This window comes from Anguilla rostrata, chromosome 2 (genome assembly GCF_018555375.3).
Source record: "Anguilla rostrata isolate EN2019 chromosome 2, ASM1855537v3, whole genome shotgun sequence".
NCBI lineage: Eukaryota > Metazoa > Chordata > Actinopteri > Anguilliformes > Anguillidae > Anguilla > Anguilla rostrata.
In genome coordinates this window covers 51290588-51308342 of record NC_057934.1, presented here as the reverse complement: position 1 = coordinate 51308342, position 17755 = coordinate 51290588, and the positions used below count along the sequence as shown (strand labels likewise).

General features: G+C 40.9%; 1 protein-coding gene across 3 annotated transcripts in view; it reads right to left on the bottom strand.

The window, feature by feature from the left end:
- Positions 1–17755, bottom strand: part of baiap2l1a (BAR/IMD domain containing adaptor protein 2 like 1a) — a 34409-nt gene that overhangs the window by 1905 nt on the left and 14749 nt on the right. For 2 of the 3 annotated variants that reach the window (XM_064322903.1, XM_064322904.1), the window contains exons 4-12: positions 15183–15244; positions 11485–11556; positions 10892–11026; positions 8113–8265; positions 7609–7764; positions 7265–7385; positions 6847–7054; positions 3529–3588; positions 2783–2927 (exon numbers count right to left, since the gene is read on the bottom strand). In XM_064322903.1, coding sequence (XP_064178973.1) covers positions 2783–2927; positions 3529–3588; positions 6847–7054; positions 7265–7385; positions 7609–7764; positions 8113–8265; positions 10892–11026; positions 11485–11556; positions 15183–15244 — 1112 coding nt within the window. The remainder of the gene's footprint in view (positions 1–2782; positions 2928–3528; positions 3589–6846; positions 7055–7264; positions 7386–7608; positions 7765–8112; positions 8266–10891; positions 11027–11484; positions 11557–15182; positions 15245–17755) is intronic. The other variant, XM_064322905.1, reaches the window with a different exon arrangement.

Below are 17755 nucleotides of genomic sequence, written 5' to 3'. Positions count from 1 at the left end.
CAAGAGTCATTTCTATATATAAGTAGAGCTATTATTTACAGTAATTCACTTTGTATAAAACAGTCCCCAACCTCAGTCCTGGGGACCCCCTCTGTGTATGCTGATTTTGGTGTCAACCACAACTGCAATCCTAGAGCTTTAACAAGTTGTTACTTTTTCTTAATTAGGGGCTTTTCATATCTAGAGAGTTTATTTACCATCTCAAATTGTGTCAGAAATAGATATGCTTGCCATGAAGAATACATGCCCCATGGTCACACTGAGCTTATTGTGTTATACTACAAATAAAATAAATAAAAAGAGGTAACTGTTTCCCTAACTGATCAAATTAAAGACTGCAGTGTATCAATGGGCTCCTAATTAGGTAAAGTGCTTAAGTTCTTTCTATTTTTTCCTTAAACTTAACACAATGCAGGTTTAGCTCATTATCATGTGCTTTGTCTTTGAATTCTTTATTATCTACCAAATTGTTAGTTTTTGTGGCCATCTGTCCATACTTTCACCAATTAGGAGCACATTGATTTATCTCAGTCGGTAATATGATAAAACATCTTTAGCTGTCTTTATGCAATATAGCACAATGTGAATATGGGACTTCTATTCTTCATGGTATGCATATACATTTCTGACTTTCTGAATGTGGCTTAAGATGGTAAATAATTCCCTCTGAAAAGCACTTAAGAAAAATGAACAGCTTGTTAAAATTCTTGGATTGCAGTTGTGGTTGGAAGGAAAAGCAGCATACCCAGGACCGAGGTTGAGAACCACTGCTATAAAACACAAAGCGTATCACTAGGGGGCAGCGTGTGACAGAGAGAGAGAGTGGGGAGTGTGGGGCTTGTGAACTTTGGAAGGGTGTCAGCGAGTCTGTGCCTGGCAGCCACAGCAGCCTGAGAAGCAAAGTCACCTCTCCTGAGTCACATGACCGCATGTTTCCGCTCTGCTGTGCCCGGCACCTCTCTGAGCAGCGCCATATTTCTTTTAAAACCCTTAGACAGCAATTACAGCCAAAGGGACATTTAATCAGTGTAGAAGTTCTGCCTCAGAGGCTGGGCGCCTCATTCTCAAAATCAGCTGACATGGGACAGGACTAATTGGTGTCATACATAAACAGGAACTGCCTGAACACCTCATCATGAGCCCTCCCTCCCAGCGCAGGAGCCAGGCCAGGCACAGGACATTTTTTTGAAATATCTTTTTACTTCCGGATGACTGAATTATTTTTCTGTCGCAGATGAGATCATTGGAATTAATAGATGTGTCTAGAATTAAATGGTATTCTATTCTTACTAGACCAAAATAAAATTCATATAAAAAATGTAAGGTATGTGTCTGCGCCTTTTGGGAATGTGCTGGGACATGACTGAGAGGCAGTCAGGTAAATCGTGCTCTTGTTTATTCATGCATTTTCTTAGTACACACTGAGCTCTACAGCGGACACATTGGACACAGTCCTGCTGCTCACTTCCTGGAAGAACTCGACACTCAACCCCGTTCACCAGCAGCATTTACATCGACAACAATACAGCCATGTTACATACCACTGCAGGGTTGTAATACACCGTCACCCACACGCTTTGACTTTCTACTTTATAATGAAGCCCTCTGCCATCTTTCTTATCGTTGCTGGTGACAAGAACCCATTTATAATACTTGTTGCTACGCTTGTTACGTGTCCCCAGATTGTGCACACTGAGCCATGTGCCTGTGAAAAAATTCATACGAAAGAAGCTGTTCCTTGAATGACCCCTATTTACCCTGACTCCAGCCACACAGCCGAGGTGAGGGTATGGGTTTCAGGTACACCCCGTGTGAAATTCTATCAGAAGAAGGAGCCTGACCCCGGATGTCCTGTGACGAGTTGGCCTCTTTTGTTTCAGCCAAACGACAGGCAGGCCTCTGGCCAGGACAGGAGGACCTTGGGCTCATGAATATTTCACACTGTTCTAGAGAGACTCAGCCAAGATGAGAAGTATCTCCTTGCAAGGCTTTCCATTCACTGACTTCTGACCAATTCAGAAGTTTAAAAAAATCAAAGCTGTAATTACTTACTATTGATCTATAAACATACTGCTTTTCATTGCGAAGTACACAACAACAACCATGCAGTCTGTTTTTTTGTTTATTTTTTTGCTGAAATGTGAAATGAACTGCATATAACAGAGACAATACATCAGATACAGCTAATTAAGCTAAAAGGAACTCACGGATCATATATCAAATCAGGGAACTTGGCTCCACCCAGCTGACGGGAATGGTTGTGGTCTGCTGGAAATGCTTTTCAAGCAGCTGACTCCTGAGTTGCACACGGAATCTGAAGAGTGTGCTGCAGTTGTTTAAGTGAGAATTACAGGGGTTTTTTGTGGGGAATGTTCCCATTTGTATTTGTTTACCTCAGGCCTGGGCCTACACCCTATGTGGATAGTGCCTTTCACCACCACTGCTATTATTTGTGTGCATTTACAAAACGAGCTGTGTCAACCATCAGCAGCAGCTGAATACAAACTCAATGTGATGTTAATAGCCTTGGATGTGACAACTGATATACATACACACAAACACACACACACAAAAACATGCATAAACACGTACACACAAACACACACCCACACCACAAGCCCCGCCAGTCAGCACTGGCATGGCCCAGATTAGTTTTCAACATCAACACCACCGCACTAAGAAGCAGTGCCTGAACACACAGGCCTGTACTTGTGTGCCCTTGTGGTTTATTCCTGCTTCTCAGGAAAGACGGGAGGGCTGAGCCTGGAGGAGTGGCACTGACCGTGTTTTCAGGCGAGGGTGTCGATGACTTGCTGGAGGAGCTCATGCTGGACATGTCGCTGTAGTCTGGGGGGGGCAGCACCACGGCTGCCTGCTCTTGATCTGCAAGGTTGGCGACGCTTAAACTGCGAACCGGTGTGGAGACACTGTGGGTGGACACAGACATAGTCAGTCGCAGGGTGATGGCTATTTAACAAGAGAAACATACGGTTTAATAATAATGAAGATGAAAGAATACTGTGGAAGGTATTTAAAGTACTGTATTTACCACATAAATAAATGTTTGTGACAGATTGTATATTTGCATCTAGGTGGCAGTGTTTCATAGTTAAAAACTTCTATTCCAAGTTAAGACACTGCCATTATACCAACAAGCAAAGTGCTTCTGTACATACAGTTCTGTATAAAGCTGTGTCAATTCGTTAAATGCTAATTATTAAATCATGCAAAACCTGTAGTTTGCCAAATTTTCCTGGGAAAAGGACCTACTAAGTTAGAGTAATATTAATCTGGAAATACCTTTTAGGCTACCTGAGTCCACAGGAAGATGTGTTGCCTACTTAAAATCAATGCTATAGAATTTTGAATTATATCTGCCTAGCTGCTGTTTGAAAATGGAATCGATGAACCGTGCAACATAAAATCAGCACATTTCATACTGTATATCTGAACCATATCCTCAAACTAGAATGAACTACGTTTGAACCGAGCAGGCACTCAAACTGGGTAGAGCTGAGGACATCTTACCTGCTTTTGACCACAGGCTCTGTATAAGGACGGCAATAGGAAGAGGGAAACCAACCCCTCCTGCAAAAAGATAACTTTGTTAAGATGTCTTCTAAGCAAAGAATATGCTGGAAAAGAAAGGTTAAACCCACTGTTATTAGATTCCATGGGCATGAAGATGGTATTTGACTGAGGCTCTTCTGATTTACATTGATATGTTATGGGGAGATAAAGGTGGTGACTAAAACTAATGAGACTGAATTAACGCATATTTTTTCTTCATACATTACTTCCCTTTTAAAAATTAAGAGCAATCAAGGCACCCAAAGAGGACTGTGAACTAGTGCAAGTTTAATTAAAACCGCCAACCCCCAGCCAAGCAGTAGAGCCAAGTAATTAAATTCACAGCACAGAGAGAACACATTTCCATGCATTAAGTAAAACAAATAAGCTTTCCTTTTCTGAGAAAATGCCACCTAAATCTGATTACTTTCACTGTTTATTGAGCACTATTATCAAATGCCACTCATATATATCAACTCCTGTTGGAAAATGGTATGCAAATAGCTTTTAAGATTAATTCAGCACTGCTTCTTAAGAGTGTATTCTTTGCTCATAAATTTAGGACTGTTATCAAACAATACCGCCTCCAATCATTGGTGCTGGGATTCAGTTAGATAACACTGCTAATTATGTTAATTATGTAAATATAACATCACTTTGGTAATACTTCGCAATATTTTTTTCTCGATCAACTGCCATAAGGCTAAATCAACAGACAGATTTACATGTTTCAAAGATCCAGAATTTTAAAATATATTAAATTTCAGAGTATGGCACTGTAAATGGTAAATTAAATAAACACATGTGAATTTCCACAGTACAGCATATAGGAGAGAGGTAATGATCCAGGTTAAGACTCATCATAAATTACAGGCATTGATGCCCATTCAAGCTTTTAAAGGCCAGGTTTCCCTGGCAGAGCAACCTCCACTCTCTGCAGAGGTTATGTAGTAGTGTACTGACATGGAAAAGAACTTTCAGGGGAAAGCCTTTTAAAGAAATGGCAACAAACTAAAGATTTGTGTTTTAATAGGAAATCAATGCAGTGTATGCATTTTATTACATACAGTTAAATGCAACAGCATTGGGACAGTGATTGTTTTGGCTCTGTACTCCAACACAATGGGTTTAAACTGAATATGAGGACATCTTTAATACCAGCTTTAATTTGATGGTATTTACATCCATATCGGGTGATCAGTGTAGGAATTACAGCCATTTAAATACAAAGTCCCCCATTTTACGGGAGCAAACGTAATGGTACAAATTAACATCTTAAATAGTCATCATATTTAGTACTTGTTTGCAAATCCTTTGCGTATGATGCCTGCCTGAAGTCAAGAACAACTGTGTCACTTTCCCAATACTTGGTGTACATTAACAAAAAAAAGAGAAGTTTGGGCAAAAAAAGAGAAGCCGTAATGACCTGGTTTGTTTGGTCTACTCAGTCAGGCTTGCCTAACAAATGCTTCAGCAACTCCATATAAAATGGTAAATTACTGTAGAATCAAAGAGATTGAGCTATGGTTATCTCTTACTCCTCCACCAAAATGTTCAGGTTTGTATTTGTAATGTGTAGTCTGGCACTCCTGTTTTAACAGGCTTTTTTCCATGCTCCCTCCCGATCGCAATTGTGTCTGTTGTTCCTTTTGTGAAAAATTTTGTAAATGGATTTTCATTGTGGAGGACTTGTTTTTTATCTGACTAATAACAGAAGCCCATCTTTCAGTACATTTGCTTGAAAAAATAATACAGACAAAATTGTCTTAATACATTTACAATAATTATTATTTTAAGGTCCATCTTATTTTTTCTAATTTAACACTATGTACTTTCTCGACCATAAAAAGTAATGAAAATGGAAGACACTGTATGAAGTCAGAAATGGAACTGTCTCAAGCCAACAGGGGTAGAGGATTAAAGTTATTATGGCTCTGGTGACTTGAGAAGAATCCTTATCGTCTATGTTAATACACTAAAACCTGAACACTGATGTCTGCTATTCACAGACTAAATCGGACTACCACGCCTCACTTCCTGCTTGACCTTTGATTAAATTATAAATGCGATCAAGGAACAAACAACAGGGACAGATATAATATGATTAATGCTTTGTCACTGAAGCTTACTTACTGCCATAATGCAACAGTTGTACTTTATTCAAATATATCCTTACCACTGCTAATTTACACATAGTACAGTTTGGGTATTCTCCATAAAGTATTAATTAGCAAACTACTGTGCTACAATTTTGTATGACAGGTAGGTGTCAAGCTGCAGGTTGGTGAGGTATATCCCATACCTAAGTAGTACTTGAAGCATTGTACATTCTATATGTAGTGCTAAATTGTTAATCCTGTACTTTACGGGAACTATCGCCAGTGTTTGTGAAAACCTGGATTTTGGCCAAACCTGACACTAATCACCAAACAGTCCCAGAACATTTCCATATTCCAAATTCAATCTAAGAAAAAGGCACAATGCACATGGTAACTACCTTTGTCCTTATGCTAACATTAACCTGACGTCATGCATTACTCACATTAGAATACAACGTGCTGCAGCACTATCAACTGAATGATCTGAGACAATAAATCATGAAAAGGTGCCTGGAAATGTAAATAACCCTTCACTGATAAGCAAGAGAGAACCAAAAAACAATGAAAGAATTTGCCACCTGTGCCATAGCAGGTGTGGCTTTGCATTTGGCAGGTCCTGGTCATGGTTCCTGCCTGCGACTGTGTTTGTAATTAAGACTCCCCCTTGAGCAGCTGTGAGAGGGCTAAGAAGGCATGCCGTATTTGGCATTTCAAATAAGCCCAACACATCTTGAAAACATTATCAGCTAAACACACAGAAACTAAAACATGCACAGAATATCTACCTCAGCAGCTTAAAAATGTCCATGTTGATTGTATACAAATAAATAACAGGACAGCTAACAGCAGATTCCTTCTTTCTGAAAAGGCCAAGGAAGAAGACTGCGCAGAGCAGGCTGATGACAGACTGCAATCTCACACCTCCAGCAGAGCGAGAATACACCCCGCAGCTTTTAGGATCCCAGCCTTTGTCATGTAGTCCAAGCCTGGCTGTTTCTTTGCTTTGAGCGTCAACACAGGCGGGTCCCAACTTGGTTGCTCTTACATGCCCAGTGGAATCTTTTGCAGCATCAATGTTACATCACCATCCAAACAAAATGGCACCCTTATACTACAGATGTTAATTCTGCAAGATGGAAGACAGGACATAAGAGAAAATACTTTCTGTGCGACTTACTGCCTTGACTTCTCCAGCTGCCCATACAACCAGCCGTCCTTCTCCTCGGGTATGAGCAGTGTGATTATGTCACCCTCGTCGAAGCTGAGCAAGGTCTCGTTGTTCCCCGCTGTGTGAGGGAAGATGGTTTCGACCTTGGGTCTTTTGACCATGTTGAGGCCCGTGGACACAGACACGGACCTGGGTAAGTTGTTCTCCTCACTGTGATCTGCCAAGATGGAAAAGCAGTCATTTCAACCACAGGAGACAATAAGTAACTTCACTTAAGTCACTACTATAAGCAAATAGCAAGAGGGATTCGTTTTTATTCAACAACACAAACATATTAATAATATCATAGCATCAAAGCCTGCAGTCCTGGTACTATTCCACAGACATACAATAACTCCAGTTAGACAGAGTGGCTGTTGGGAAATACCTGAGATCCGTTCAGCCATGATGGCAGTCTTGGGTGTGTCCTGGGTGAACATGTTTGCCAGAGGGCTGGTTTGTGCCTTAAGCGGTGGAGCTGGAGGTGGAACCACCATGTCCATGTTCTTCTGAACAAAACATAAAAAAGGGAAATGGTTTTAAAGCAGCTGCATCGAGGATACTAACATGGAAGGTAAAAAAATGCTATTGTGAAGCTACCTGAATGTTACATGGAAATATTCAGTTTTAAATTGGAACTTAAACTGCCTGAATTGCAACAGCTGAAGTGTCCCTGCTGAGTTTTTCCAGGTCCATCTGTGGTTGGCGCTGCAGGGAAATGGCTGGACTCACCCGATTGTACCTCTCCATGAGGGGTGAGGGTTGGGGGGTCATGGACACAGGGGTCCGCATCCCTTCGATCATAGATATCACGCTGTCCGGCACCTTGGTGGCATCACAGCACTTGTCCTGCCAGCTGGGCAACTTTACGGCCAGAATCTCTTTTGCCTGTTTCCGGAGGCAAAAAAAGGTTACTGAGTATTCCAACCCGAATTGAACACCAGTAACAAGCCCACCTATCTTTAATGTCAATTTAAAAAAGCACACAGTCATATTATAGTCGCTATTCTATTCATAAACATCCTTAGGATTAATATATGGAAATATGTTTGATTGCTCAACTATTAAAAGTGTAACATGGTGACTGAGAGTTTCAGCATATTTTTGTTTATCAGTAACAAAAACTTGTCCAAATACATATATATATATATATATATATATATATAATGCAAATATCATTAAATTATTCTGTTAGTCTGTGAATTCCATGTCTCAGTAAGACCACATGTACATCACCTTGTCATGGAAGGCGGATATCTGGTAGGATAATGTGCAGTGCTTGTCCACCAAGAAGCAGAACCTCCTCTTCTCCTCCAGCAGGGCCTCCCTGCAGCCATCTGCGATGAACTTCTGAATGTCTATCTGACGGGAGGTTATCGTCTCCATGCACTGAGGGGGCCAATCATAGAGGCTCAGATTAGACCCACCATCCCAAATGACATTTATAATGATGTAAGTGCCTATGATTATGGCAAGACCCGTTCCTTACAGGCTAGGATAGGTTGTATAAATTTCCACAAAACTCAAAAGCTAAGTTCCATAAAAAACTTTGCTTATCTTTGTAATGCCACACTTTACCCTATGTAAGTGCACCATAAAGAAAATTGTTATTACACTGACAATGCCAACAAATTATTGCATAAATAGCATGTTTATGGTTGCAATTAATGCTGACACGTGGTGATGAGGGAAGTTATGCAGTACAGTTGGGGTGGTTCTTTCACCCCTGAAAAGCAATAATTTGGACAGACAAATTCATAAACTAGATGCAATTTAAATACAAATTCAGGCAGGAAACTGAGAAATCACATAGTTTGATTGAATACATGTCCTTGAATATGCCCACAGACTAGCTACCTTCTCAAATTGCAGTTCTGGGTCATGGGAAGCGGACATTATTTGTACTCTGATCATACTGATATACATGTTCACCCTATCAGTCTCTGGATTCCTTGATGCAGAATTGTTGGCTGTGTTGCAGAAAATAATGCAAAGCATGTATTAGAATGACTGACACAAGAGAGCACAAAATGTCAGTCATAAAATGTTTTTCAGAATTGTTTCCAGGGTGACTAAATAAATGTGTTCCTAGTGGCTTGTGCGTTCTTCATTTTGATAAAATAAAATGTCTATTAAAGAACTATTAGGATAGTCCTCTCTGTTACCTAAAATAAGAAGAGCTCCACATATTGATAAAGCAGAGGTACTAGTGCCTGTTTGTGGAAAAGGAAATGTTGTTGAGTGTACCTGTAATTAAAGCTTTTACCAGTAATAGTGTTCCCCAATGGACAACTTCAGGCCTAAATGCAGGGCAGGACAGGGTCCTCTAAGGATTCATTCATCCTGACACAGATACAGCCCCGTGGCTACGGGAATGAACAGTCCAGGCGAAGCAGAGCAGGACACCTGACATAAGACACAAAGCTCAGAGCGCCTGCTTTCTTTTAAATCGCTCCCTTCCCCTTATCTTTTTCCTGCAGCGTTTCCATGGTAACCGTGAAAGCCATTTGTCTCCAAGGTTTCGGTTTCAGAGCACTCTCGCGGCCCTTTCTCTGCCGTCTGGCTCTTCACTCGCCAGACAGGTGTGCCCACGACTGTTCTGCGCACTGACTCACTCAGACCCAAAACAAGATCCAGCGCACCACCTTACACAGCAGCAACTGGCTCTATAACTTTCATGTTCCACAGTGTGAATATTCATGAGGCGGTTACAAAATAGATCCCCCTACACACTGAACAGCTGATGCAAATGGTAGTTCAATCAATTGAGAAACACGATCAGACGCAAAGGGGTGTTGGCTGTTATAATGGAATGTGAAAACAAAAACCTCGGGTGAAATCTTGATTTCTACAGCAGTCCTTGAAAAACGGAGGAAACGCAGGCTCAGACTTAAAGCTCATTTGAATACAACATGCAAAACAGTGCACAAGTTCAAAGGGATTTTTCCCCTACAGCCAGGCCCTGTGTTTTGTAAATGTTTGTTGACTCTGCAAACAGTCGGTACAGGCAACAGAGGGTAAAAACCCAACCTGTGCCCTCACTTGTGATCTCCTCATTGGGTCTGGTTTCTTTATCAGCTCCCCCGCTAATGCAGGCTTACTCCAGCTGATCAGCATTCAGCAGCAGAGATATCGTCCCCGTTTAAACACCGCCGCCGACCGAAGACCTTGAAATGATTTGTGAGCTGCCCTTTTTATGGCGCAAACCCAAGTCACCGGCAGCAGATTGCGTGTGCTACAGTACCTGCTGCGAAAACACCCTTTCACTCAGCCAACGGCACACGCTGAACCAAGAAACTGTAGCCCTTTACGGCATGCTTTGGCAACCCTGACTTTACTCCCGTCGGTACACCTCTCTGGAAGCAGATGTCACTTCCTCTCCTGACAAATCATTGCACAGGCAGCTGGTTGGGGAAAGGAGAATCTCTGTTTCTTTTCCCCATGGTGAACGCAGGCCCCCCTCTGGACAGACCTCTACACCCTCCCAGCGCTCACCACAGCCCCACAGTGGAGGCTGGAGGAGCTCTTTCACTGTGAGCGCGGGCTGCAGCCTGTTAAAAGCCTGTTTAAAAAAGACAGAATCTACGGAGCGCTGACAGCTGTTGTCAGGCTACCAGAACCGAGAGGAGGCAGAACAATGCACGCATATTCATCTGGGCATATTCATTCTCATTACAAAGCCTGTGCCAACGGCCACAGGCGTGGCTCCAGTTTAGTTCTCCTTTCACCTCTGCCACTTAATTAAAGCTCCTCTGTGATACACAGTGCAGCTGGATCAGCTGTCAGAGATTTCATATGCAGGCACTGCTTCCACGGAGGCGTTTGTAACACAGAACTACAATGGTCTATCAGTCTATCAGGTTATCATCCACTCATCAATCATTTCAGCAAGAGTCTTTCATTCGATTTAAGTATAAACTGTAAATATAAACATCTCCTCATTGAACAAGGAGAAGGACAGTGTTTAAAATGGCAGTAGCGTTAGCATCGCTGCTGACCTGCTACTCTGGCTCACCTCGTTTTCCTTGCTCTCATATTTGATGGAATTCTTGCCTTGGCTTTTCCTGCGCAGCTTCTTCAGGTCTGACTGCGATCGCTCCAGCGAGTCCTGCTTCAGTTTGTGTTCTGTCTGGTATCTCTTGAATGTTGCCTTTGGGAAACAGGCCATTGTGTCTGGTCAGACAGATGCCTTTTAAACACTGGACATGCACTGAGATAAGGGCAGTCAGGAGGAGAAGAGCTTGGGCTGATAAAGGCATAGCAAGAATTGTGCTGTCTTTCCAAAGAAACTGATAGTATCAGTAATACCACGGGAGGATCATTTACATGAATGGGAAGGCTGTACACATAACTCACTGTCATGCATTTCACATTACAAAGGGTGTAATGAAACAGTATTGTGCAAAGAAGCCTTACTGACAGTCATGCATTTACCATTACATAAGGTGTGCAGCACAGGATTTAAAACAAAGCAGTGCTCTGTCATTTCATATTACACAGTGTATGGAAATGACTCACAGTCATATACTGCACATTTGACAGGGTGAGATGAAGCAAAATTCAGTCAGGTATTCAGCACTGGACATGGTATAATAAAACAGTACTCACAGTCATGTATTTCACATCCATTTCAGTTTTCCGTTCCAATTCACCGATGATTTCTTTGTGAAATCTTTTAAACTGAAAATAAGATGAAAGTTTAAAAATGTTAAAAATCAAAACAAAAAACAATAAATGATAGCCTCCTGAGGAGATAATGGGTGTTTATATTGTGGAAAATGGTACATTATTTCGAGAACATTGAAAACTATACTATAGATGCTTTTATTGTTCATATACTTCCCCCAACAGCCATTCACAACAATTTGAGAATGGAAGAAAGACAGAATCTCAGATTATTTCTGTGGCCTTCAAAGAAGCATGGTAGGTTGAGAACTGGTGAAAAACACAGAGTGACTCAGTGCTGTAAGGAAGGGATGCCCACAGATAAACCTTTGTTATATCTGAATCATTCTCCTCAGTGATAGACAGAGCAGTTACATCATCATCATCCCCAGGCCTTATTATCGGTGGTTATCGGCGCCCACCGCTGTGCTGTCCATAACGCTGCATCACCTCAAAAGAGCAGAGAGATCGCTACACTCTCACAGAGCCACTGCAACACCCAAACAACACAGCCAATATTTTCTGCACCCTAAAGGTAAGTAAAGACTTGCATATACCTACAGGTGGACAGACATATCTCCATACACCACAGATTTAAAAAAAGCATCACTGAGATTTCACTATAGACCAGAATACGCTAGAATGTCTCTGTTCCTCACATACAGACGTCCTAACAGCTCACAATACCCCATGGAATAAAAGCGATTCTCACAATCCGAGAAGATGATTTAATTTCCTTCTCCTGCACCTCTTTCTTTATATTTCTGTTTTGTTATTTTGAAGTCAAACAGTAGTTTAGAAGAGTTTTTTTTTCAATTTGCACTCACAAACTCACAAAATGAACCAGAATGTGCATGTTTACATCAAAACAAAACCATCCAGAATTACATCAGATAATCTAGTACTGTATGGCAAGGAATACATATAGTCTTTGCAGCTGACTGGTGAGGAATTATATGCTTTTGTACATCACTCTAGATTCTGTGCTTCAATCTTACTGACTAATACAGCGACAGCTGGACAGGAGGATTCAGTTAAATTGCTTACAGTAGATGTGTCATTAAACAGAGCTTATGTGAAGCGCACTTGCCACATGAAAAGGTGCCGCTGTATCTCTAAGATTATCCCAGATATAAGGTTCACGTTTTATTGCAGTTTTGGATTTATCACAGCAAGAGCATTAAAAACACCTGAAAGAACAGTTACATCACACCAATATGTGGTACACCACAGAGGATAGTAATATGAAGCATATTCAAATTAAAGTGACTGTAAAGGGGCTGAAAATAGTACAAATAACCATTCATTATCACAGAGGGATGTATCCACTACATATCCACCAAATATCTATTCAAAGTGATGTCAATAACTATCAGACATAAAAACTCCCCCCTCAGCTCTTCCCAAAAACGTACCACCCACAAGTAAACAAACACACAAGGCAAACATGGCTAAATCCATCTATCAAGAACGGCAGAGGACTTCCCGGCTGCGAGGAGAGTCAGGCAAACACGGCTGTGTATTTAAGAGCCAGAAAAGAAGCCTCAACCAGCTGAACCGGGAACGGCTCCAGCAACAAGTTTCATGAATTTTGCCAAGCTAAGAAGTCTCTGGTTATAATTTTGACAGCCGTTCAGTTTTGTGAAATGGTCACTGCACAAGCGGATGCTTTCACAGGTTGTGTAGCCATGGCAGCATTCTTATGAAACTGAAAAAATGACACCATAACGTTACCCTCGACCTTATCCGCTGTTAGTGTATCCAGGAAGGGAAAATACATGGGGTAATTCTGGCATGTTTGCAATGTAAACGGAGGCTTTATAATGAAACAGAATGAAATGATGATAACGAAACAAAAACTCCATCGCTCCATTGCTCTAGGTGTAATACAACTAGCCTAGCTAGCCAGCCAGCTAGGCTGCACTACCATGAAGGGATGGAGAAGGTGGGAAAAAGAGCAGGTTGGAGGAGGAGAGAGACTGGGAGAGGGATAAGGGTGGTAGAGGTATTAAGAGCAGAAAAACAGTAAAATAATTACAGCTATTACAAATCTCTATCGATAATGCGGACATAATGAAGGGCCTGGACCCAATAGCTCTGAGATTAATAATGAGAGTAATAAATTGAACTCAACCCATTTAATCCCCACATAGGAATAGATGTAAATGTTTAGATTGATAATAGTCAATATTGCAATGCAACTGATGTTTGCACATGCTTAATACATACCATAATAACCTCATGCAAAATAACTGTAAACAAGTATATGCAGTACAGCTACTACAAAGGTGTGGCTTACTTCATTAATTAAGCAAATAATATCCCAGCATACATAGGGTCATGGATAAAAATGCTTGACGTGCTTGTTTGCCTACAATTATGGCTAAAGACGAGAGCTCTGATTTTGAAATAGGGGTGATTTTTTGGGCACATTTGGCAGGAGACTCAGTGACCATGCCAGCTCAACTTGTTGATGTTTCATGAACCATGATGTCTATGGTGATTTTAGCATGTAACTACAAGGGAAATACATCACTAACAAAGGGCAAGAGGTGGTGGAAACAAATACCCCTTTCCGTGCATTAATTTAAAGAGCAAAGTAAAACAAGCAAGCAACTGACCTGTTGGCCACAAATTTCACACATGCTGAGACTAGCCAGATCAATTAAAAACAATGGTGGCCCAACACTATGTGACTACAGTGACTTAAAAAAGTTCCTCTTTTTTGTTCGCTTTTTTGTGCATTACTATATCAGTTTATCTTCAACTAACATGTATTCAATATGCCCTTCCATAGAAGGTGTAGATTTTACATCTCATCTTACACAGGCATGCTACCTACCCGCACACAAAGCAACAATGCAGACAATGCCCAGACTGCATTATGATTCCAGGTGGTATGTTCTGCATGAGGTTTCAATTGGGACCAGCCATTTGCAAAGAGGTCATACATTTTTACAGTTTATCTCCATAATGTTTGAGACAAAGACATTTTTTTCTCTTGAATACAGAGTCAAATAAAGACCAAAAAATGTCTTTGTCCCAAACATTATGGAGCTCACTATGCAACAATGAATGTACCTTCTATTGTTAATTGATAAAAATCATTTGTTACAAATCAAAGCAACACAGCATTTTCCAGGAATCACACAACAAGCCCCTGTTACAGTGGTATCACCAATCATCCTGGTATCACCAATGATAAAGCAGCACATAATTTCACCTATGTTGCATGCGCTCTCATGACTTTGGAGAGCACTTGTATGTACAGTTGCAGGGTGTGCTGTCGTCACAATCACCTTGGTGCCACTGTGCAGGGCATGTTCAGACACTGTACCGCTCATAACAGATACAAAATAACTGAGCACCTGCTCCACTTTACTGTTTTTGTTTCCATGAACACTTTCAATGTTCCTCCCAAGGGAACAAAGACATGATTCAATCAACAACCTTAACTCAACATAGAGACATGGCAGAAACAACAGGAACTAGATAGGTAGATAGAAAGAGATAAAAGATAAAAGAGAGAAAGAGAGAAAGCGAGACAGATAGATAGATCGATAGAGAAAAACAGAGCTAGATATAGATACAGAGAGACAGAACTGAAACACCACAGGCACAAATGACAGAATGGCACTTACACTCTCTTCCAGCTCCAGATGAATTTTCTTGTGCACTTCTGAAATCTCCATCAGCACAACCCCTGTGAAGACAAGGCATCGCGAATCATGTAACGGGACGAGAGGAGCCTACACGTTATCGCAACAGGTGGCATGATTTCAGTTTCTTGAAAAGGGAGAAAGTGTGCTTTTCAAGGAGAAGGGTAAAAAGTTAAACATGAAAATGTGCTTTCTTGTATTTGTAAAACATGCGTTTATGTAACATTTCGACAGCACGATAAGCTCATCTGTAAAGATAATACTCTACATCACTGGCAAATCAGTGCATTTTAATTACAGCAATGAAGCAAACCAACACAGCTAGAAACGCTGAGCCGAAAGAAGGACACTGTGGTGCTAACCCCCCAAAAATGTAATTAAGATTAGTATAATTTTCTGAGCACACATTAAGTGTAAAATGTAGCACTCACTTATCAAAAGACGTAAGCAGGTATAAACCTCACTGGACTCTGTTAAAATCAACTATGTGGACACAGGCATTAATGCCTGTTTGCCAAGGCCTTAATAAAGCATTGAATGAAACAGGTTAAGTTACTGCTGTGCTTTCCACACACTAAGCTCTACCATTGAATTTATTCTGTTTTCAGAAACACAGCTGTTGATACATTTGTATAATCGCTGCAGTTATTTTTGGATTTAATGCCAAGATAAGAATTTTCAAATAGCCGTCATTAAAACAGGATCTGATGCATACTTTTCATTTCCAAGTTATGTATAACTTCAGCTGAATATTACCAATATTATAAAGCTGCAAACAGACTTTAAAATATTTACCCTCATCTTCATAGGAAAAAGTTAAGTGTGGAACTTTGAGAAATATGGCTTCAGTTTACAAACCCTTTAAATTAAAGACTTGCATAAATAGCGCAGACTAACAAAGCACTATGTACTGTGTTAAAGCACTGTGTTTATACACACACATGCTGTGCCAGAACGCCTGTACAGCCAGATGGAAAACCTGTGTTCTCTCAGTGGGTGTTGATTAACACTAAATTAGCTGAATCTGGCCCACTGCCCTAGGCTCTCGCGCCTCACACGTCCAAACAGTTGCACTTTCCAGTCAATCCGTTATCGCCAAACCACACTTGATATGGACAAGCCTTGAGAGACATTTTGACCTTTCATCTGGTAATGAGAAGTGCCGAACTGACGACAGATGGGATGGAAAGAGCCTGCCCATAATTTCGGCCATGTTTTCAGACCTGTGTCTTTCCTTCGAATACTCGGCAAACCGTTTGCATCTTGCTAATGAAAAATGGCACGATTTAGAACGTGCTGGGATAAAGCCAAGTGCTGACCTTTGGAGTTATAACACGCCCCCTTACTGCAGAAACATTCCGAAGAGAAGCCATGGGGCATGTCTTAATGAGCAGCGCTGCGCTTTAAAAGATTTCCATCACCTGCATCCCCGGAGATTAACGCATTACACTCTTATTGCGTGTGCTCTGGGTTCCTTAATCTGGTCTAATGCATTTTTATTTCATAATTCCCCGTCCTGTACAATACAAATATAATGAGAATAAAATAAAACCAAAGGACAACACTACATTCACCGACTGTTGGAAAAGCAACAGAGGGCAGGAATACAGTATAATCAGTGCTCACACAGTACAGTAAAGCTCAACAATTTACATTTAATGCCACAATAGGGCATATGCCCAGGGTTTCTGTGCTATCACTGAAAACAATGGCATCAACAAAAACAAGCACAGAAGGGAATATTCCAGTGATTGAAAAAGGCAGGTTTTCTACCGTAACTGGTGTGGGACACATGTGACTACAGAGTGTCTCTATATTTCCAGATAGGACAACACAGAACGGACCACATTTTCCCACTCCAGTAGAAAACTGGTCTAATGGCATTAAAAAGAAAAATACATAGATGCATGAAAAACTTTTTCAGTTTACAAAAGTAGACCTCACATCACAATTTGACTTAATTTGATTTTGTCTCCCATTGAACAGCTGTCTATGAAAGTATAGGAAGCACCTATATTCATTTCAATATTCCCTCTACAGCTGTTATTTCAGGTGGTTAAACTCCAACCTGTGGCTCACCATATGAACTTAGCAAAAGTAAACAAAAAAAAATAGTGCATATCATGCCCTACGGGCAATTCACGAACTGCAGTTACAACATTGCTATCTAAAGGTCAACAGAACATCCTGGTAAATGCTGCCTTTGTATAGATGGGGAGCAGGGCTCACATGCAGGGTGTTTTCATAGCACCAAAAACAATTTGGAGGGTGCAGATATTCACAAAGGTTACAGTGCGCCTGCTCCAAGCCTGAAAGGCCCAGCTGCTTTCTTTTTTAGAAATGACCATCCATTCAGTTCAAACACACTAATGTTTGAACATTGACACCTGATACATGTCTCTGAGAGATTCATAAAAAATGACATTGTAACATAATCGCAGTGGCCACACTTTTGAAATCTCTGTGTCCTCTATAGCAGTGTAATTAAACAGGGAGATAAAATAAGGACTGTCCGTCCACCCAGTTCAGATTAATACTGTAAACTGCCAAATTAC